Source organism: Numida meleagris, chromosome 10, assembly GCF_002078875.1.
Source record: "Numida meleagris isolate 19003 breed g44 Domestic line chromosome 10, NumMel1.0, whole genome shotgun sequence".
NCBI lineage: Eukaryota > Metazoa > Chordata > Aves > Galliformes > Numididae > Numida > Numida meleagris.
The window spans coordinates 2,854,947-2,878,994 of NC_034418.1; the positions used below are offsets into that span (position 1 = coordinate 2,854,947).

The 24,048-nt window shown below is 39.6% G+C and overlaps 2 protein-coding genes across 6 annotated transcripts; one reads left to right on the forward strand and one right to left on the reverse strand.

Moving 5' to 3' along the window:
- DUS2 (dihydrouridine synthase 2) lies at positions 4,320-21,581 on the reverse strand. 5 transcript variants are annotated; one of them, XM_021408504.1, is made up of 16 exons: positions 21,474-21,581; positions 20,441-20,580; positions 19,533-19,578; positions 18,274-18,365; positions 17,396-17,439; positions 16,473-16,533; positions 14,260-14,307; positions 13,968-14,033; positions 11,856-11,926; positions 11,293-11,379; positions 10,664-10,832; positions 9,992-10,113; positions 7,231-7,374; positions 6,632-6,719; positions 5,972-6,045; positions 4,320-4,808 (listed from the first exon to the last, which is right to left on the reverse strand). In XM_021408504.1, the coding sequence occupies exons 2-16, from the start codon at positions 20,561-20,563 to the stop codon at positions 4,571-4,573; spliced, it is 1,473 nt and encodes a 490-aa protein (XP_021264179.1). In that variant the 5' UTR covers positions 20,564-20,580; positions 21,474-21,581; the 3' UTR covers positions 4,320-4,570. The 5 variants fall into 5 exon arrangements, with proteins under 5 accessions (XP_021264179.1, XP_021264178.1, XP_021264180.1 ...); XM_021408503.1 differs by lacking the exon at positions 21,474-21,581 and adding an exon at positions 20,854-20,941; XM_021408505.1 differs by lacking the exon at positions 21,474-21,581 and adding an exon at positions 20,854-20,875 and having other exon boundaries at positions 20,441-20,576.
- DDX28 (DEAD-box helicase 28) lies at positions 20,906-24,048 on the forward strand. Its single transcript, XM_021408502.1, has one exon. It carries the CDS (start codon positions 20,946-20,948, stop codon positions 22,569-22,571), a length of 1,626 nt encoding a protein of 541 aa, XP_021264177.1. The 5' UTR covers positions 20,906-20,945; the 3' UTR covers positions 22,572-24,048.

Genomic DNA, 24,048 nt, shown 5'->3' on the forward strand with positions numbered 1-24,048 from the left:
CAAAGTACATAGGTTTAAAGAAGTGTCGATAAAACACTTTTGTGAATGAAGGCTTCTTTCAACTTCGCACCTGTTTGGGACCTCCTGCAATCTTGCCAGTTAACGTCTGAAAAGCACGCCCTTCTGCAGGTCATAACGGGTAAGTAAAAACCAAACCAAAACAAAAAACATCCTACCTCCCCCTCCTCCCCCAGCAACCCAAGGCATGCTTACTCTTTGAATCAGAGAGCAGCTGAGCTGACATGTGGTTCACTTGCCAGCTTTCTGAAATTGCAGCGCTGGAGAACTCTAGGATTTCGATATTCAAACTCTGTATTTGTACCGCCAACATTTAACCTCACATTCCAGGGCGGGGTTGGGCTCAGAGCCTGGGACATTCCAAAAAGCATTCCAACCAGCAAGGCCCCAGAGGTAGCCCAGCAAGCGCATCCATGTTAAAAGGCTAGTAAAAGTATCTTTGCATTCCCGCTCATGCTTCTAATAAGCAGTGTACACGCAGGCTTCAGGGAGAGCAGTCACAGCATTGCCTATACACACGGATCACACTTCAGTGGGTATCATGAACAGTTTCTGAAACACCAGTACCAAGACTCAAACCCAACTGCTTTCCTGTTTACCTGCCCTGTGATGGGAAATAAAGGTCACCTGACTGAATTCCTTATGATTAAGAGGTATTTGTTTCACTAAATCTTAAAATAAAGCACAGCTTTTATTGACCATATTCATACTGCATTAAAATTGAAAAAAAAAAAAGAAAAATCTGAAGAATAAGGCTAAATATCCTCCAACCCAACTGCAGCCTCAGTTGCCACCCTATGCAAGAATGCTGAAGCGCAATGGCTGAATCATTAAACACTGCAGAAGTCAGCGTATTTCCACAACAAACATAAAATATCTGCCACCTTCTGTTTATAAAAGGTACAGCAGAAAAGAGAAGCACAGGAGAAGCAGTCCTACAGACAACTCACCAATGCAGTTTGCTTTTTAAAGCTAATGTGACAGAACAAGTTCTAGAAGGAAAGCACTGTGTTAACAGAAGTAATTACTTTAAAACCAGTATTTGGGAGGGAATCTGCATAGCAAATACAAGTTGTCCTAACTGTGGAACTGATTAAGATGAATTGAATGATGGAAGTGGGGCAGGACGTCACACATCAGCTGTAAAATAATTAAGAATGAAGGCATGTGACAGAAAATAAACATTAAGCAAAAATACTTTCATATCAGGGACACACACACACAATTGCAACTTCTCATTTGACACTGGTCAAGGGTCCAACATATGTTCTGCTTTCTCGCCATTTGCCAGAATATACAGCACTCCTATATTTAGCACTGAATGCTCATTCCAAAAGAGTGACTCTCACTCTCATTTTCACATGCTCTGACCGTTTGGCCTAGTTGTGGCCATCCAGAACTACAGCACAGGCCACTTCATCAATGTATATATCTACTACAACAAAGTAAGAGGAACACATGTAAGCATTGGTGAGCATGTAATAATTTAAATAATGATTTGAATGCATATTCTTATTAGAAAACAAAACCAGGAAAAAGACACAAGACTTTTTTTTCCCCACTGTAAGGGTGATTGAACAGGTTGCCAAGAAAGGTTGTGGACTCACCTACCTTGGAGCTACTCAAAACCCAGCTACACACAGTCCTGAGCAACCTGCTCCTGTTGACCCTGCTTCCAGCAGGACGGAGTTAGATCAGACGCTCTTTCCAAGCTCAAACATTTTATGATTCCATGATACTGAGATCTGCAAGCCACACTGCTAGCAGGACCTAAAAAATTACTTTTTCCTCAATTATTCCATGATGGCACCAAACTATGAACAAGCACAAGGCACCAGACAACACCCAGTAGGAAAATGGTTACTTCTTTAATTTCTGCTTAATACTGCAAATTATTTTGCAGCTTTGGAATAAAATTCTAATAGGAAAGGTGTATGAAATTTAAGTATACTTAATGGTATTTAAAGCAGTATACAAAACGAGTAATGACTGTACACATTTGCTATAAATTACTCTGTGACCTGAAGAGCAGTCATTTTAAAAATGAATCTATATCTATACTTAATATCTCTGGTGAGATATTGTTTTTCCATTACAAAAGAATGGCTTCATACTGGCACTGTCATTTAAGAAAAAGATTGAAAGTTTTAAACAGGAAGACTTTTGATGAATACCCTGAACATCCAAGCACACTGTATTTTTCAAGCTTACACAGTACTCCAGAAACCACGGCACGGTATCCCTGTAACTTTGCCTTGAGACCAGAATTGATAATTTGAAGATAAATTGATTTTAATTAAGACCACCAGCATCATCATCAGCTAAATACTGAGGCAAATGAACTCACATTTCAAGAACTCACATGGCCATACCTCACGGGTGTCCAACCCTTTGACTTCCTGGGCCACACTGAGTGAAGAGGAACTGTCCTGGGCTACACATACGTAAGCTGCTCCGAAAATAATGCCGCCTGTCGATTACCACGGAAACTACAACAGATATAATGAGCACAGTAACGCTGTCTGATAGAGCAAATTCTCAGCTACAAAACACCATTTTTCAACATAGTCACCACCATTAGCTCTGCATTTTCATCAGGGAGAACAGGACCCTGCTTGCCATTCCCATAAAAGCCTGTACCAGCAGAAGTGACTCAATGTTGCTACTGCTGAAACGCACCACCACTGCCTCACTGCACGCACATCCACTGCTTGGTCTCCATAAGTATTCAGCAAGCATTGATGAATGTCAATGGATGCCATTTTTTCTGCATGGAGGAATTCAATGACACACCTTTGCTCCATACACGCTTCCATGTCAGATGCCATTCTGACAGACTGCCCCTCCGCTGCCATCTGTCACACACCAACAAAATGTAATGCAATACTGGCAGGAAGGTTCAACCTCTACTGCCATACCACCAACCTCTGCCTCTGACATCGTGAGCCAACACAATGAAACAGTAGGCATTACTTTTGGAGCTGCCCTCATAGAATATATTACACAGTTAAAGTACATAAGTAACAAAACATTTTAATGTTTAATAGTTTTTGTTAAAGCAAAAAAGGAGAGAAACAAAACCATAAAACCAGTGGGATATTTGACCTTGTTTTTGTGAAACTAACACCTCAGTCTGGTTCAATGGCAGTGGTTTCAATTCTTCGTGAGGTCTCAAGGTGCTGGTCAGATTTCTGATGAAATTTCCTTTCTCCTGCGCTTCATCCTTGAAAACAGTTGTTCATAAACAAACATACTGCCAAAAACAATGACGTGAATAAGGCATGACTGTGAGGTGAGGGATATTTCTCTCTGTTAACATTGGGCTTCTGTTAATCCAGTAAAGAGACGTGATCAGATTTTTTAGTTGAATGTCTGATTGCAACTCTATCCATTCCATGTGAAAATGTGCAGGTCACTTATTTATGCTGACTGAAAATGGAGTTGCAAATATACAAAAAATTGAAAATTTTTTTTGCAATCTTGAAACTTGTTCTTAAATTCCTTAATCAAAATGGAAAGCACAGCCGTCTATTTTTCGCTGTTCACAGGACTGTGTTTATCCAATGTAGCAAAATATACAAAATTATTTCTACCTTGAGTTAAAACTGCACTGTTCCCTCTCCTTGTCCTGGTTTCAGCCCACGTAGAGTTAATAGCACAGTGATATTTGGTCGTTGCTCAGCAATGGGTGTGCTGGATGCCACCACGAAGGTGCAGAGCAGAGGGTGGCTGCACTGCAAGCCATGACAGGCTGCACGAGCCCGCGGGCTGCAGGTTGAACATGCCTGCCATACTTTAATGCCCATATTGCTAGTAATACACATGTAGGCATTTATTACTAGAATTTCCAAGCTCAAAAGTACAAAGCAGCTCAAAGTTCCTTTGTTCGAATTATTCACAGCTACCAGGCTCAGCTCTGATTCCTTATTGGAAAGACACAAGTGTAATAACTAAGACCCAGAAAGTGTGATTAATTCTGTTGTCACATTTCTGGAGGGTGAGATGTAGAAGTTAATCAAGAAGAAATGTTATTTTCATGTTCAGTGTTATAATTTTCAAGTTCTCCTCTCTGCAAAATCCTTTTTGTCATTATGATGGATGTAAATAAAGCCTGAAGTCATACATGAAACTCATTTGACAAACCCACATCTACTTAGCTACTAAAATTTTCATACATTAGTTCCACAATGAATCCATCTGCTTACTGCTGCTGTATTCAGGTAACTCTTACCAGCAAACAATAAATTTCTTAAAATAAACAAGCAAGTAATAAAACCAGTGACAAAGTAGCCTTGAGAATATCTGATATTAAAAAAATTTATTGTTTGGGATAATATTCTCAATGTTTTCTAAAATCAGATTGCTAATTTATGCTGTCTGAAAGGCACCATGGGGATAGTGAGTGGTGAACAGTAAACATCTTACTGGCATTTTTCACAGCTGGGGAATTTATCCACCTCGGAGAATCCAGATGAAAGGTGAACACCAAGATATATAAATAGGAGCTAATTTCTAGCTTCTATCAAGTTGCATGAAACCTCTGATCTCCATGCTATCGTTGCATCTTAGGCACATTCACGTCAGAACTTTCTTCAGCAAAATTAGCTTTTTTATGGGAAGGCTCAGCAAGATCTTTTCCATGGTCTCTGTTATTCAAGCGCTCCTGGTCTTCCCTCTTGCGTTTGTTAATCAGGTGGTTTTCTCCCTCACACAGCTTTCCCTCTGGGACACCCAGTGTTCTCAGACAGACAATAGCAGCAGCCTGTTCTGCTAGTTTCTTTGACTTGTCCCTGAAGAGCAAGCAGACAGAACACAGGTAAAAGTAGAAACCGAAGTCTCTACACTGCCAAAACAATTACTTTCCTGTCTCTGATGCAACATCATGAAATAAACAGCATCTGTACTCAGTTCACAGCAGAAGAAAAAACAGAGCAGTTCCAGAAGTGATTTGAATCTTCCTAGGTGTCAATGTTGATCTGTCTCTGCTGATAGGAACAGCTGCATCTCAAACTCTTCATTTCAAAGAAGTTTGGCCCAAGCAGATGCACTCCTCAGATAAGCTGACTTTTACAAATATGATCGATAAACAAAACTAACTGAGTTTTGAATTATCACTTTCTGTAAAGACACTCAGACCCAAATATCATCTCTGGTAGGTGTACAAGTTCACTGACGCTGACACAAGCAGGAACTGTTCCATAATAATAAAAATTCTGTCAATTCCAAGAGGGATTTCAGATTAAACGTTTGTGAAATTCAATATTTGAAAATGTTTTCTTCCCAAAATTTCACACCAGCTGAGCTTTGCTTCCTGAAATCTTTGAACAGTAATCCCAGAAACACCAGTAACCGTTGTCTGCATTTATCCTCTTTAAAGTCTTCGATGCTGAGGTTTAACTCTGCAGTTATATCAGGTTCAACTTACGTGCAAATGCCTAAAGCCAATTCCAGTATTAATAGATGATAATATAAAATATTGTCATGAAACTTTAGAGCAGCACTGGATGTAACTGCTGATCAACTGTGAAGTCTAAGTAGCCACTGAACTCTGTCTTCTACTTCACTGTACACAGACACCTAATCCTGACTTGGTATTGAGATCTGCTGTAGTGGCTGAAGACATTACCTCCTCCAAATGTCTCCTCTGTCTCCCTTGCTCCGTTACCGGACTCTTTGCAGGCACAGCTGAACAGGGTCACCTATGTGCTCCCCTTCCACTAAAACTGTGGACCGTATTTGGTGAATTAAGATATAGAGTAATAGTTCACTCTAACTTAGTCTCTCTTGTCACATTCAATTCTCAGAAGTTTTTAATCCTTTCTCCCTCCCAGAGGTAGCTTTAGGAGGTTATCTTTTAGCTGATTTTTTTTTTTTTAAGTCACATGAGTAAACTTTTAAGCAAGGCTTCAGAAACAATTACAATACAGCTACAAAAGCATTAAGGATAACTTACCACAAAGTTGATCTGTATTTTTGGTCAGCTACTGTTACTACTGAACAGAAAAGTCTATCTAGTGGTCTTTGAACCTGGAGAGAAGAAAGAATTAAAAGGTATTTTGACTGTCAAAAACAGTCAAATTATACAGCAAAGATTGTCAAGGTTACTTATTATTCTTGTCTTTACACCCCATTAAGTAATACCTTTAAAATTACTGTACTTCAGAGTAAAGCTTTAACCTTGCATAATCAAGATTAAAAAAAGATTTGTCTAAACTACAAACGCTTTTGGATTACAAGAAAGAACCCACAACAATAAGTTGTGACCTCAATTCAAACGAGCAGTTGCTCCTGGCCAGTTTAGTTCCTGCTTTTAACACCGTCCAGCAACAGAAGAAAACATTCTGAAACCAAACTCTAACTTCACAGAAGTTAAAGAAACTCAGTCATGGACTTATGTGTAGTGACCTGTAATTTCACCTCTATCTCCTTACTTTTACATAATAAAATAAGCTGCCATTTTCATATACATACAGATATATATATAAAATCATTTCTGAACCATCTTACTTAAGAGCAATACTGCACTGGGAAGCTGAATTTCTCACTACACTGAGTTTCAGAATAGCAACTTTACAAGAGGAAGAGGTTTGAAAAGGTTTTTTGATTGACTCACAGTTTCATAAACAGGCTGAGGATGCTTTTCTTTCCTACACCATTCCAGAAGATACATTTTTGGAGTAATCTGTGGTGGATATTCTCGCCTAGACAAAAACATTTGTGGTCAATAACTGTGCTTAGAGTTTACTTAATAAACAGACCTACTTTAAATCAGGTCAATATCTCAACAAAAGAAGTGCTGCTCGTTATATCACTTCTACCCGTTATTCTTTGTGGTTTACTTTTACAGCTCAAATTATGAGAAAAATGCCACTTCCTTATTAGACAGTCTAAGTAACATGTCCAAAAACTCTATACTTTTGTACATTCACATTTGTTTATGTATAGATGCTTGATTTTTTTTAATTGCTAAGCATTTTCAATAAATTAACTGAGTCTCAGGATGCCTGGAACTAAAGAACATCTCGTAACATCGAAATAGCACAGGAAGAAGAGTGATGCTAGTGATTACTTAATTATGTGCACAAATTGCTTCATAAAAATTCAGTCTGTACATGCTGCTATGCAAATCGTTATTCTCTAGAAACTATAAAGCATTGTTAAATTCATTTTACAAATGCAAGCCAGTGAAATAAAATAAATATGTATGCTTACTTGTCAAATCTAACAGCCATTTTTATTACATCTGGATCTTCCATCTGGTCATCTTCATCTTGCTTCTTAGCTTCCAAAGATGTTTTCTTAGCTTCAAAAATAGCTGTTGTTTCTTTGTAGAAGTCAGACATTTCAAAGGCTTCACTATTCAAATGGAATTTCTTTGTGTTAGAGATCAGATCATGCATTTTTGTAACTCATTATGATAAAATAAGTATAGAAAGCAATTGTTTTGAAATAGAGTATATATGTATGGAGAATCACATGAAAGTACAGCTATATTCTACACAGTGACATTATATTGTTTCTCCATCACTTCTCATCCGACACACTTATAATGCAAGCAGGAAAAAAATGTTCTTATTTCCAGCACTATATGTTTAATTTGCAATATGAAACTCCTGGCAGAATCAATCAGAAATACTCATCTTGCAATGTTCATTCAAGCTGTTAGCTCAATTTGAGTATTATCTGCAAGCTCCAATACACAGGAGGAAACTAAGATTTGGGTCAATGGCAATTGCCTCAAATTATTTTAAATTCCAGATCCTTCCGCTGCATCTACTCTGAAATGTTGAGACTAATCATTTTCTGTACATAACAATAAAGCCTGTAGCACTGGAAAACTTATTTGCTGAATGTGATCAGAGTAGTCACTGGTATGAGGCTGTTCAACAATCAACTGCATTCCAGCCACAACACTATCTCCAATGCAGTAAGTGGAAAACGCTGAAGCTAAATAATTCTGAGTGACATTTCTAAGAGAAGGCAACTCATTATGTATTGTTACATAAGTTCTTTTGTCTGAAACGCAGCAGCCTTTGTCTTGCACTCAGTACTGAGGTTAAAATCTCAAATGGCTGTAACATACCATCATCACCACAAGGCAGCAGTATTAACATTTTTGTCTGACTACGTATCGGCTCATCTTACATAACTCTAAGTTATTCCTTTATCTGGATATTAGACAGCCAATTTGGAACAATCGTTAGAAGGCTTTGAGTTTGCTGATGAAAACTGATAAAATTAATTTCTAAGAGGCTCTCTCTTCTGCACCTCTCTTATGCACGCACATTGCTTAAGCCAACTTTCCAACTGTTATTGCATCACATGTACAAAACCTGCTGTGTTCAATTATGGAAGGCCCTAAGGAATCACTAGATACAGTACATAAACACCATAATTTTACCCCAGACCTCCGTCCAGTGCTGATGTGCATACACTGTACCTCTTCTAATGGCCTGTTTAAAGGCTTGACTCTTACTTGACAGTTTGTTTTCTTTGCATAATACACCTTACTATTAATTCACTAGAGAACGCCATCATCCATTTGGCTATGATTTATTTGAAGTTGTAAAAGATTGTTTCAATTTCAGTCTACACTGCAGATCTTCTAAACAAATTAGAAAACTATACACAAAAAAGAGCAAGTTACTACACTAAAAGCTGTTCAACTACTTAAATTGCAGAAATGAAACTAACTTGCAAAATGTAAGCATTGTTTACAAGTTCCACTGCTCCTTTACGATTAATGGAGTCTGGCTCCTTTTATACATAAAATACAAATTCCTTTATGGCTATTGTAACAGAATAATTGTGGGTAGTGCTGTTTACAGAGAGAAAATGTTGGTAAATCACAGTGAATAGACAAGAATTGTGAGCACTTGCATTCATTTTGAACACGAACAGAATGTTGTTGAGGTGTTGCTAGAAAACAGTAATTCCATTTGCAGAATATTTCAAGTTTTCGATATTTCTTTCATTTTCATACAAGTAAAATAAACTGTTTCAGACTGCAAACTGAAGTTATCTCCTTCCAAAAGCTTCACTCACATCATTTTAGAGGTCTGGGATAAAGAGACTCAGTAAAGCTACTGTATTTCATAGAATCATAGAACGGCATGGGTTGGAAGGGACCTTAAAGATCATCTAGTTCCAACCCCCTGCCATGGGCAGGGTTGCTACCCACCAGCTCAAGCTGCCCTAAGCCCCATCTGACCTGGCCTTGAATGTCTCCAGGGATGGGGCACCCACAACTTCTCTGGGCAACCTGTGCCAGTGCCTCACCATCCTCCAAGAAGAAAATTTCCTCCAAACAACCAATCCAAATCTCCCATCTTTTAGTTTTAAAATGTTTTCCCTCATCCAATCGTCTGCCTACTGAAAGGCTGTAATCTCCTCCAAAAAAGTTGTCATAAACACTGTTCAGATATTTCAGATATGAAAAGCAGCAGAACAGAAATGCATGCAAGCATCATAAAGACTACCTTCATACATTGTTTTGAGTTCATCTCTAAGTGCTCATTTAAAACAAGCATCTTGTTGTAAAAATCCTAGGAACATTAAAACCCACAGGCAGATGGAAAGCTTTTTCTTTAAAAAAAAAAAAAAAGAACAAAAAAAACCCAACCCACAGCTCTGAAAGATGACAACCTCCAAACTATCAGCATCCGAACTACCTCTACTTAATACTAACACTTTTTTTTTAATAGAATTAGTTAATGCAAATATTGGACAAATACCTGTCACTCAGTGAAGCACCTCTCAAATTAGCTGATGACTATATAGACATCTTCAGGGTTAAAACTTTAAACTCCTGAGCATGGAGGAAACTTGGAAATGGTTACTGTATTGCACACCTCAGCAAGCAAACATTTTTTTCCAACTTCTGAATGTCTGAAGTGCCAGGCAGTGCTACAGACAGAACTGGTTTGCAAGTCTGATAGAGAACACAATTCCTGTTTCTGAAGCTCATGCTTACCAGATTTCCTGCGTGGACTGTGCAGCATGAAGCTTCTTACCCTGAGCAGTTTCCAGCTGTTCTCTTAACATCTGACACAAACAATATTTTGTGTTGGTATAGTGATTATCATATCTCACTGCCTGAGAAAGACAAAGTATATTAAAACATACCAAAGACAATTTTATTACCTAATCTTCATGTCCCTTGATAAATTTCAAAATCACGGTTTCCTGGCTGCTAAAAATTCTTGACAGTATTTGTGATAAGCAATTAACTTCTAAAAGTGAAGCTAACAGCAACCAAGTAGTCAATATTCCTTCACTTTTCTGTTCAACATTAATTGCACTAATAACATCAAGCAAGTCACCCTATTTATCGTTGGCTTTTCAAATTCCTAGATGTTTTTGGATAACCTTGTAAGCCTCACAAATGTTGCAAAGAAACCAGGGCTGAAGGAACAGCATGTAAGAAAATAATCATTGGGAAAATTTATTTTCTGTAAATTATTTGCTGAACACGATAAAACAGAAGCAGCAGTGGTTTACGTGCAAGACTCACACTATACGCAGTATGTTAAAATATCAAGAGTCTAGGTCTCTGAAAGTAACAGGAATTAAGATACTGTAGTAAGATTTGGACTAAATTCTAAACAATGTTAATGACAAGGAAAATCTTCCAAAAAATACATACATATTTGATGTAATCTTGCATGACTTCTTTCAAGGGGAAAGGACCTTCTTTTCTGAAGATAGATGGGTTCCACATGGCAGCACGAGCTACCATTACAGATGAGGCAGCTGTTGCTTTCTGGAAGGTCTCAATGTCTGTATATTCTTTGATGAAGTCGTGAGATCCTCCACTACAAATGAACATCACTATTATGATCCAGAAAGTTTTCTTTGCTCTTCGATAAACTTTAACACAGCCTTGTATTTTCAAATTTGACATTATATTATTAATGATGGCACTGTGCTCAGGATATTGTCTCAAAGCTAAGAGGAAAAATAAGTCTGAGTTATGTTAGCAACAGATCATTGAAACATTGATGAAATTTTTTTTTCATTATCTGCACATTTTCTCTTTAACAAGATTTTTAGAGAATGAAGACAGTTTGCGTTTCAAACAAACTGTGTACTTTCACACAATCCTTAATGGATAGGGCCCATAAAAAAAAATAAAAAAAATCACACTTTGTAATTATTACCCACTCTGTAATGTATGTATTTGCCCCCACATGAAGAATACTCTTTCTTGTGCACTAGTATATCTCAGGCTAGGTACAGGTATATTGCAATAACCAGCTGATTACTCCAACCTACTTTGCTATTACTGGAATGGAGACTGCTTCAGATATGGCTTTGATCACATCACAGTGGACAGGGTGCTGAGGCCTCTCCTCCTTCTTCCTTTCCAACAAAGAAAAAAGACCAAAAACTTCCTAAGGAATTTGGAATATATTCAAAATTTTGTATTCAGATCACAGAAGAACTGATTAAAACATTAATTTTAAATATTTATTTTTGCTCATTTTGTTTATGTATTTGATTTTTTTAAAAATGTGAACATATCTTGAATTAAATACATTTAAAATTATTGCTACTGTAATTCCATATTCAGATAAGCAGGGATTTTCAGACACAATAGTTTTATTTGTTTTTTTATTGAACCTAAATTTCTAGAAAGATATCCATAAATAGTTCAATAGCACCAAAACGACAATTTCCCTAATGACTAGCTTGATTTTTAAAAATACTCATTTAGCTAGTTGTTGAAATAAGAACTACGTATTATATACAGAGCATATTCTAATCATATCTCACTGTGTGACATTTGCCAGCAAACCGTAGTAAAGATGTAAAACTCTTGCCTGGAACAGATTTACCTTCCATGGACTGCAATGGCAGCAATACCAGTTTTTTCTATTCTCTTTACCAAATTCACAGTATCCTCAACCTGAGTGGTAGGAGAGAATGACATGACCTTAGTTCAAAGATACAAAACAAACGCCAGAATTCTTTTCTTTCAGTAAGAGACATGATTCCTGTAATTCAACAGCAACTCTCAAAGTGTATACCTATTTAATATATACTTCATCAAAAGAAAAAGAATCCATTTTCAATAGTCCCTCAAAACCCTGGATTGCAAACTTTCTAGAGCCAGATAACACAGTATTGTACTAAAAGAGTACTTTCCAACAGGCTTTTAGGCTGTCATTTGAAATACCAAACTCTAAATCAGCAAGTTCTCTTTAACCATTACTCTGTAAATTGTGATTAAAATGCCCCTTAGATGGATGATTAAGAGAATGCCTTCTGAAATAAATCTAAAATGCAATCTTGTTCATAAATATTCCTCTCAGATATGTCTTAGAGTTAACTAGTAACTAAAAAAAATACAAATGGCATTCATACTTGACCAGTGAATCATTGATGCAGTGAAGAAGAGAAAGCTCCCAGTATATATTTAAAGAGGTAAGATGCTGCTAAGAGGCAGAAAGAAATTTGGTATGCTGCTAGACTAGCCGGCCTGATATAGCTCTGCAGCTCTGGGGACATGAAGAATTTAAAAAAAAAGCCAATTTTCTTTTCAAAACCTGGAAGGCAATCTCCAAAGGCTGTGGTATTCTGTGGTGAGCCGTAAAATGCAACACCTACTGGGTGGCATGAACATAGAGACAGAAGCCCACCAGCTGTTCTGACAGAGGACATACTATGCAAAATCAGCTTAAAAAAAGATAGGAAGAGGCTCTAAGATAGTTCTAGAAATGGAAAGGAGAAGTGCCAGCCTTTTTGTTTAATATTAGACAGCACTTCTAAAACAAAATGACCTTGCAGAGAGTAGTGATTCTTTTCACAGAGACTTCATTTGTTTGTATAATCACTTTAAGTGCATATGCAAATGACTTTTGAACAATAGCTAGCTCAGTTACAATTCAACCACCTACAGACATATCTATCCAGTTCATTTGCAATCACAGCAACAGAACACATAATCAAACACAGATTTTCAAAATAATCACTCATTAGAAGAGAAGGCACATTATCTCCTGGAGATTTAATATAGTGAAAATATGTATATTTCAAAGTAGTTACATTTTAGAAAAGACCCTGGCAATATAAAATGCAACCGTTCTACTAGAAATTACTCCTATCACAATTTTCTTGAAATGAAAGATTCTTGGGTAAAATCAATCTTTAAAGAAGTAATTCTAAATTTGTGATGGAGATTTAGCTTCTGGGGAAGATAATGAACCTCCTGATATAAGTTAGCAATTTTAGTGCTCAATCTATCAAACAATTTCTAAAAACAATTTCTGCAGCCTTTTAAATTCAGGTATCATTTGTAATTATCACTGCCTTTGCACATACATTTAATCAGGAGTCAAGTAGTACAAAGCTCCTTGCTGCACAGAATGTGAGTAGTTTCTAGAGCACAAGCAATTACACCTGTAAATACAATTTTATTAGTGAAATCTTCATTGTTAATATAAATGTTGGAAGTTGGAGAAGTAACACTAGCACTTTGGCTTCACCTTTCATTTAAACCTCATGCAGACTATCTCTGCATTCAGAGGCTGTCACACTGTGCCTACATACATGTGTTACTCTCAGTCAATTCCATATGTAGCAACCTTCTACAATAACTGTACATTTTTCCTTTTTATTTTTCAGTCAGTGCTTACCATCAGCAAAACCTTTGAGATTAACTCAGTAGGTTACAATAAACAAGACTAAAATATGTGATTATAGAAACATCCACTTTCAGAATTCAGTAGAATAAGACCATGTGTAAACATCTATTGTTTGGTACTTTCTTGAGTTCTTGAATTACAGGAGAAAAGTTTGGCACTCCATACAAATTATAATTCCAAATGCTATTTCACAATAGCAGGACTAAAATATCAATTTATTAGAATTCCATATACTAGAACTGATTTTAAATCACAGAATTAAACTAAAATAAAGCACTTAAGCATAACAATTCATGTTCTTACTGAGGGCAAAATGCGGATTTTGCAGGTTACTGGCTTACAAATTCCTTTAACAAGAGTAGTCAGTATCTGGAGGGGGGAAAAAAGACAGAAAATGCGATTACAGAAGTGACGTGAACAAAACACTCCTTACCTCAAGATGCAATTAAATTAGAACAGTTTAACATTTGGTTATTTTACCTCTATAAAGAATCTTACATACTTAAGGAACATACACGATCACTAATTGGGTATATCATTTTATCTGATAGATACAAGTTCCAGTGCTTGTATGAGAAGCACTGATAATACTTACAGACTCTATTTTGTCAGGATCAGAGAGAAGTGCTGCCCCCATACCTCCCTGAGAAAATACATAGAAACTGTGACACTAGGAACATGAAAAACACAAACATTTTTCAACTCTATTATTTCACCTAATAGCAGACCATAGCAAAAATACTGTGGTGTCTATTAAACAAAGAAAGTAGAAAATGGAGAAATCTGAAATGCAGGAGTGTTAAGTGAATAGCTTGCGGAAACACACTTCCTGGAATAGCATCAGAATAATGAAGCAGTAATTCAGGGCACCAACTTGCTCCCATCACATTACGGAGAAAACGGGATTTCAAAAAGCCATTTTTAGCAATTGTAATCATCTAGTCCCTACTCATCAAGTGACAGCAGAGCACTCTGGATATATTGTTTGAGCATTACACATCATGCTTGCAGAGTTGTGGTGTCAGTAACTTCTGCCTACACACTGTAAACTTAGTTTTTGTTAACCTGCTTTTCTAAGTGGCTGTATTAAACACATCATGAACACTTTAGTAATTCAATATTTTCACTGCCATCTCACCTGCATGCATAAATGTAGAGGCCAATAGGCAGATATAACAAGTTAAAAACTGTATGAACTTCTTTTGATCCAATATTACTGGCGGAAAGTAACTATTCAACAGCATATAAACTTTTGATCTTTCACCCTAATAAAGGATGGGTGTTTTGTTCTAAATTATGATTTTGTGGAAGAATAAAATCATCTTTCATGCAATTAGTTTTAATACAAAAGAAAACAATAAGGGCTAAATAAAACAGTAATGGAAATACTACCAGACATTATCATTTTAATGCCATGTTCTCAACATGACTACAGTTCCTTGGTATTACCATTTTATCTCAAAAGCCATTTGGTAAAATATAAGCAAAGTTCAGAAATAACAGAATCTAAATACATAAAGAAAAAGGCTCCAGAACAAGGTGAAATTCAAATTTGAGTTTTAAAGAACATAAAATACTTATTTTTACCATTACCCCCTATGTCATTTTCAGACATTATCATTAAAACAAGAAAAAAGTTAATGAGACTAAAACGGGAATTAGCCAAGAAATCTACATAGGAAAAAATATCTCAGAAATTAAATAGTAGAAGAACAAAATTTTTTTTTCTTCAGACTACAAGCCAATATTCAAAACGAAAAGTAACAGAAGAGAAAATCTCCCTGTAAATTGATTAATCTTGTGACTTTCTTGTACCATTTCCTGGGACACTCAACATCGACTATCGTTAGATAGCTGTTAGATGCTGGAACACTACGAACTACTTCAGTAAAAGTACTAGATACCTGACAGACGTCTTACACTGTCCTTATGCTCATGACAGGCTGCAAAGGAAAAAGCATTCTTCGTGATGGAAAAATCCATCAGTCATCTCTTAGACACTCTATTCACAATCATTAGGGCTCTTTGGTTCTTCTGTTCCAAAACTTTATGTAGTCTCTCCATCTCTTTAAGGCCTAGAATAAACCCCTTCCCTATTCAAGTAGTTTAATCAAGAAACATACTCCATTACTGGAAAATACAACTCATTTAGACAAAATATTTTTTCCCCTTGGCTTAAAAACTGAAAAAGGAGAATGAGAGATCTGTACAACGTCATGGCATCATGCCCAAGGTATGGGCATATTTGGCAGCATCAGGTTTGGCCTTTACTATTCCTCATTTTAACAACATTGCATTTAACAACCAGATATCTCATTTCAATTGGCTATGTCTATTTGAGCGCCAGATACAATAAACTAGCACAGAGTTCTATTTCAGGGATGGAAAGAATGGTTTACTTGGTCCGCATGCAGCTTGGTTTAACAGTAGAAAATATGTAAGTTCTATAAAAGCTTAGAATGATATTAGGAAGTAGGGAAGATTTCAAGCCCTCATTTGCCTTTTTGCCTTAGTAAAAGGACAGTAAAAAGCTTCCAGATGGAAAGAAGGGATAGCACAGAATTAGGAAGAGAAAGCATTAACTATGTGACTATACTGTCTTCCCTGCTTAAAGGACAAAGCATTATAGTTCCATATGACAGTTCCAAATACTAAAAATGCCAGTAATACAAAGACTAGAAGACAAATTTTACACATAACAGCCAGGCTTATTCCCTAGAAAGAAGCTTTGAGTCTTCTGAACTGAAAGCCTTTTCTATAAAAGGTATCAACAAGGAAAAGATTTAAGAATAATTAAAATCCACTTGCCTTAGTAGAATATTCTTTTGGACAGCCCATATTGATATCAATACCAGCTACATCACTTTCTCTGAAAGAGGAGAAACAATGTATTTCAGCATATTAGAACAAGAATTAGGAAACAGATACCTTGCCAGGAAGCTTGTTTCATCATTATAAGGCTTAAATGTAAATTTAAGTTTTTATTCAAACTTCTGAATTTTCAGCTTCTCACTCATATAAAAGTTATATATCTACTTAAACAGTAGTCTGAAAACCAGTCTGTCTACGTTTTTCAATGAGCAGTGGGCAGAAGCTGCAAATACTCATCTTAAATGCGTTCATCTAGAATTAAGTGGTAATAATCACATCCACCATCAAATTCACCAGCGTCAACAAAGAAAGTCTTACAGAAGATCCATCTAATTGAAATGGAGACTTAAAAACACCTTTTGAAATGTTTGAGATGCACTTTTCATTTCTGCACAATATTTTACCGAGGGTTTCAAACCACAAAAAATAGGAGTCACTTTCAGCCATATTGGTCTTATTAGCAAGCGTGTAATATCCACAAAATCCCATACTGGAAAGATCAAGGACACACCCACTGCACTAGAAAAGTGCCATTCAATGCCCATATAGAAATTATGCAGCTGCTATTTTAAGTATGAATTGTTTTGAATAGAAGTTGCAGTCTACACTGTTATACTGTTGATCACTGAGATGTAAATCAGAACTACCCTATACTGTTCAGCTCCTAAAAAAAAAGCTTCTCTTGAACCTATCAAGGGTCCTGTCAAGACCTACCTTAATCCTTTCAATCACTACAATTTGTATTCTAGAACAATTCTCTAAAATAAAAAATAATAAAAAAAAAAACAAGCCACAACCACCACTACCAACAACAAAACTACAAAGCCAGAGTGGGAATGGGGTGCAAGTAAATGACTTACACAAGCTTAGCTACTGCCAAGGCTCTTTCAGCATCTGCTGAACCCTGTGATAAAATAAGAGTATACAATTACAGAATTGTATCAAGTAAATAAAAAAGTTCACTTCCACATGTGTAAAACTATATTTGCTCTAAATATTTAATATAATGTAAAATAGACCCTCTCACAGCACAGCAGATAGCAAAACCATTTAGCTTAAGCATGTCATCCAGTGAATGACAAAAAGTGATGCAAAAAGAAATTCTGAGAGATCAGTCCTCCCTCCTAACCTACAACAGTATCAAATGTTCTCAGCCTATCACAGTTAGATATTCATCCTATTCTTAAGAATTTCTATCACGAGCGATCCAATAGCCTCTACACACACCTTATTCCACAGCTATCATTACCACTGAAAAATGTCTTTTTCATTGTCTCGTGCAGGCACCCTCCTCTATCAATTTAAGCAACATTAATGCACATCCTAATACTCTCTTAGCCAGATTAAACAATATCATTTATTTTAGTCTTTCCAGTGAGGCTGCTCACAGTGAAAGACTAAAGCATATGATTAAGCATCGCTGTAATTTATTGCTGGTGAGTATATGTTTGGAAATACAATAAAGATACTGATTACAAAAACAAGATGACTTCAGAGAGCACAGGATTCACCTTAATCACCTTTTCTGAAAACACTTGCGTAGAAAACTTACACAGCATGTTAACTGCATGTGTACCAACAGTTTAAAAATTCTGCAACAAATTTTGTGCAAAATTTAATCTTCATCTGAAGCATCAAAGAATAAATAGTCTGCGACATACAGAGTTCTCTTGGACTTAGATTATGATTGTCACTAGCACTACCTTGTTTAGGAGAGTACCTGCTTTTGCTTTCTTACCATTTGAAAGATGACACGGTGCCTTTCCCTTTCACAAGTTCTGAAAACAACTCTTTCATTTGGTGCAACAAAGTCTACTGTTTCAAGTACTTCTATATGAAGTGAGAAACATAAAACAGACAAAAGTAACATACAAATGTAATCTTAAAGGAAGTCATACGGCTATACAATTTGCATAAAAACAAAATGCTATCAAACAAAACTTCCATGAACAGTAAAACTAATGACACCCTATCTTCCCTAAGTCCTTGCAGTACATTTATTGCACATTGCAGACTCCATTACTTAGTACTCCTTAACTATCCTCCAATTTGTTTGTTGGGGGAGCAACAGCACTAGAACAAGCCAGAATGACCATAACACTATAGTTTTCAGAAAGGCAAGAATGGAATGTAGACTTATGGTTGACCTCTATTCCTTGGCAGGGACACTACAAAAAGCTGTTTCTCATCTCACTCAGCTGTTGTAAAACTTCTGAATGTCTTTTAAGAACTTGCCTGTGAAAATCATGTTATGCCAAATCTAGGCCTCAGACCTGAAGTTAAGGAAAGAAGGACAGTAAGATATCAAATGCATTGCTTCCTTATTGCACTAGACTTAAAAGCATATATATTAGACTGCTAACAACAGGTAATATTTATAAAGACTCTTGATCATAAGCTGTCTCTACTGAAGTCCAAATGAATGTGTTTCTTGACCTGTATTGGTCTGTATTGGTCTAACACAACAAGGTTTTGGCAGCAGGAGGGGATGCAGGGGTGGTGACTGTGAGCTGAGCCCAGCACCGCCCCCTACACCTGCACACCTGGTGACTTAAGCTATGTCAAAAAGTTGAACGGGAAACTCATGGAATCCCTACAACAGCTTAAGTCAACTGTGAGGCTTTTTTTTTTTTTCCCTGTTCTGTAAAAGGTAGGGAAGAACCTTGTGTTAAGATCCTGGAAAAAAATATATACTAAAGTGTTACTAATTGGTTATCTCTGTCCTCTAAAAAGATTTGTGGTTTCCCTAAGGGACACTGGCTGAACAACTGAAGTGTCTAAAGAAGTAAAAATAAAAGTCTGAAACTGTACAGAAACATACAGGTGTAAGAATAGCACGTCAAAAGCTTACTTGAAGTTTCTATAAACAGTTTAGAGGGATTATAGGTACCTACACATCATTATGATCACTGTAAGATTACTTCAGCAAAGTAATTATTTTCTCTTAAATAAAAAAAGAATGCTTACAGATATTGACGAAAGAAACGCCATGCTTACCATTTACAACTCTCTTACACTGCATCATCTTTATGTCAATCAGCTCCTGAGAACAACAGGGGAAAAAATCTTAATGAGTAAAAGTATACAAACCATCTACCTGTAGGCAGTTACCTGTTTTATTAAATAATAATAACTACCTAAAGATATCAAAAGTAGAACAAAGTAAATGAAGAGAAGCATTGCACTCAAAGTTTCAAACTAAGAAAGATAACAGGGGAACTGTTAGGTCACAATTTGAACTGGTGATTGAGCACCTGGAGAAGGCTGTGGCTGGCCTAGGGAGCACAGGCAAATTGTTGGCACCTGTGCTCTCCATGTGACCAGAAGGGGTGGACCCACCCTGGGTTAATTTAAGTGCCAGCCACCAAAAGGTGAACTGCTCTTGGACTTAGGCTGCTTCCTAAGAAGTACTGCGTAGCTAGAGAGCCCCTCCACAAGTTGGGTGAGTTGTTTTCCTCTTTAGTACGTGACTATTGGCCTACCTACGAATGCTTTGCCTGGTATCGCCAAGCACCTGTCAGAAGCAATTTCACTTCTTTATGAACAGAACAATGGTGTGATGATGTTATTTTGCTCAAACACCTATCTACCATGCTAAAAACAAAAGTAGGCTACTGCAGTAAAATGTCAATAAACTGTTATAGTGAATGCTTTGTCTATGTTAATTGAAATAATTAAGCGCTCTTATAGCATGGGTCTTCCGTAACTCAATGACAGCTTCAAGTCTTCTGCTGAGCCACTCTCCCCATTTCTTTAATGGAAAGGATGTGAAAAAGGAAAGTCCTACAGTAAGCTAAGTCTGTTCCCCTACTCAGTTCTCTGCAACCACGTCCCCGGATTCCCCATCCACCCGCATTCCTTTACTCTCCTGGCACTAACCGCGTCCCCAGGCATCCCGCTCGTACCTCGCAGTACACGATGTCAGCGCCGTAGTCCAGCGCGAGGAGCCGCATCGGCAGCGTTCCCACACGCACCATGGGGGCCAGGATATTTTTTCCCCTGAAGCACAGAGGTGTGTTCACCGTCATTCCCGGTGAGATACTGTCTAAAACAAGGAAAACGAGGCGGAGTGAAGGTGTTAGCAAACACCACCCCCCTACCAGTAAATGCGTAAAGATTTTCCTCGTGGGCGCTGAGGCGGTCAGTCTGACAAACTCAACGCAGGCCGCCACGACCCCGGCGCCGGCTGCGCGGAGCCCTGACGCTGGGGGATGGGCTCTGCCCCGAGGAGAGGGGCGAGCCTGCCAGCTCTCAGCCGCCCGCGGAGGGGCTGCGGCGGGACGAGGCCGGTGCCTGAGCTACAGCCGCGCGTGCTTACCCGTCTCGCGCGGCGCCGGCTGAGGGGGGTGGGCGGGGGCGCTGCTTCGTGACGTCATCAGAGCGCGCCGCCTCTATCACGTGGGGGCGGCAATGGCGCTGAGCCGCGGTGGAGCGGCCGCGGCTCGGGCGGCGGGCGCGCAGCCCCCCGAGAATGTGGTGCGCATCCCCTGGGCGCTGCGGCTGCGCCTGCAGCGGGGTGAGCGGGACCGCCGGCGCGGGCAGGGACAGGGACAGAGACAGATGGTGGCGGTGCGGCCCGGTAAGCTGCTGTTGCGGAGCCGGCGGCCGGAGCTGAGCCAGCCCCGCTGGCAGACGGTGGGGCGCTGGGAGCGGCCGCAGCTAGTGTCGGCAGGCTGGAAGCATAGGAAGGCGCGTGGGGACTACTTTCAGCTGGAGGCCGTCCGGGAGGCGGCCCCCGCGCTGCTGGCGCCGCAGACCGAGGCGGGTCAGGGCCCCCTCTTCGGGGAGATGGGGCTGCAGCCGGCCCTGCTGACCGCCCTGCAGGATCTCTCGATCGGCAGCCCCACGGCGGTGCAGCGCCTCGCCATCCCCGCCCTGCGCCGCGGTCGTAGCGCCCTGTGCGCCGCCGAGACGGGCAGCGGCAAGACGCTGGCCTACCTGCTGCCGCTGCTCGACCGGCTGCTGGCCCGCCCCTCCGATCCGGAGCCGGCCGTGGAGAAGCCCGAGGGGTCGGGGCCGCGGTCGGCGTCGCCCCGCGGGTTGGTGGTGCTGCCGTCGCGGGAGCTGGTGGCGCAGGTGGGCGCGGTGGCCGCGGCGCTGTGCCGCCCGGCGGGGCTGCTGGTGCGCGGGCTGACGGGCGGCGGCGCCGCGGGAGGGCTCAGGCGGCAGCTACGGGCGCCGCCACCGGGAGCCGCCGTGCTGCTGGGCACCCCAGGGGCGCTGCGGACCGCGCTGCGGCGGCGCTTCCTGGTCCTTGGGCGGCTGCGCTGGGTGGTGCTGGACGAGGCGGACGCGCTGATAGACGACGAGTCCTTTGCCACGCCGCTGGAGGAGGTCCTGGCACACGCCCCGCTTGCCGCGGGTGCCCCCGGGCCGGCCGGCCCCGGGGAGGAGAGGACCCAGGTCGTGGTGGTGGGAGCCACCTTCCCCGCGGGGCTGAGCCAGATGCTTGCAAGGTTTGTCGATGTGGACCGCTTTGTCAATCTGAGCACCCAGAGCTTGCACCGCCTGCCTCCACATGTCCAACAGAAGTTTGTGCGTCTCAAAGGCCAGGACAAGCTGCCTGAACTGCTGCAGCTCCTCAAGGAGCGCTCAGCATCCAGTGGGGCTGTTCTCATCTTCTGCAACAGCGCCAGCACCGTCAACTGGCTGGGCTATATCCTGGATGACCACAAAATCAAGCACCTGAGGTTGCAGGGACAGATGCTGGCAGCTGCCAGAGCTGGCATCTTTGCCTCCTTTCAGAAGGGAGATGTGTCTGTCCTCGTCTGCACTGACCTCGCCTCCCGGGGGCTGGACACTAGCAGCGTGCAGCTCGTGGTCAACTATGACTTCCCAAACACCCTGCAAGATTACCTACACCGTGTGGGGCGTGTTGGGCGGGTCGGAAGCAAGATGCCTGGAGCTGTGGTTAGCTTTGTCACCCATCGATGGGATGTGGACCTGGTGCGGAAAATAGAGACAGCTGCCCGGAAAAGGGCAGGTCTCCCAGGTATGGACACTTCTATTAATGAACCTCCACCTAAAGCAGGTTAATTTGAGTTGCCAAGTGGTAATACATGGTCTGGTAGGGATTAAATTGAATCCATTAAGACACAACAAGTAAGTGTAAGTGTGAGCTAGGCAGAAATGGTAGAGAATTGAGTTTCAGAACAAGGTGATCTGGTTAACTTGGTGCACTGTTCTGGAAGCTGTAATAGTTATTTCCAGAGGCATCACAATTCATGAACATGTGTGTGTGATGTGCAGTTCTGTTGCATTTCAGTGTTCCTTATCACTAGCAGCAAAACCTCATCATTAAAATGTCTACTGGCGGGGGAAAAAAAAATTATCGTCCCAACTTTGTTGCAACTTTGACCCAATTTTAGTTACATGGTGGAAAGGCAAAATGACAAATTATGTTGTATTTTTTTACTTATAGTGGCTTATTCAGAGAATTGTAGACCAGATGCCTCTAAAGATGGATAGGAGAGAAAATGTACAATAAAACTGAAGGTTTTTTCAGGCTTTGTCTTTCAGTGAGAATAAACATTGGTGCTGCTTTATTGTATTAAAAAAGGTATTAAGTGATTACTGATTGCTGTTTATATGACATGTCTCTTGATCTGATTAAAAAAAAAAGCTGAAAATGTCTCCAATGAAAGGAAAGAAAGTGTTTTGACTTGAATTCTATCCTAATGAAACAGATACAGAAAGTTTTGTTTGAGTATGGTGTCATTGTTCACTTAAACTGGGAGGATTAAAACGAGGCTGAGATTATTTTGTATCTAGCTGTCAGTTTGTATCCATGGGAAATAATCATTTTTTAAAAAAAAAAGTAGTAGTTCTCATTTATTCTCATTCCCCCCTGGCTCGGGGGACTTATCGCAGCTCTTCCTTCTAGTGGCTGTTTCTTCTATCCATCTTTTTAGCCTGTGCTAAAAACTCAGTATGTAGAAATCTGTTAACTGAAAAGATCATGACAGAGTGTCTCTATATCTGGTTTCCAACCAAACAAGGTTCTGGAGCTAGTCTTAGTATGAATGAAAACTAAAGAAACAGAAAACAGAAACAGAAAACTAAAGAAACAGAAAACAGCCACTTCAGCATAAGGTTATACCATTTTCCTAGATACTGAACCCATGTATTCTGTTCAATTGTAGTTACAGGACTCTCAGGGTAAAGTTGCTTTCTTCAGTAGAAAGCTTTCAACTTTGTAAATGAAGTGGAAGAGCAATCTGCTCAGAAGTGAAAGCTTTATATTTTGGACCCATTTGTTGCATAGATCACTTGCCTCTCTAAAGTTCATTCCATTGCAAATCGTGGAATTGATGTGTCCACAGGCAGAAGCATGCTCTCCTGGAGAGTAAATACTTAGAAATTTGGGGGCAATCTGTAGGATTATGATTTACAGAAAACCTTTGTGGAAATACATTTTATGTTGTATCAGGTCTTGTGAATGGCTTTAATGTGAGTACCCTGATTATCTTAGATGAAGTAGCTTGTATTAAACTCCAAGGGGAAAAAAAAGACA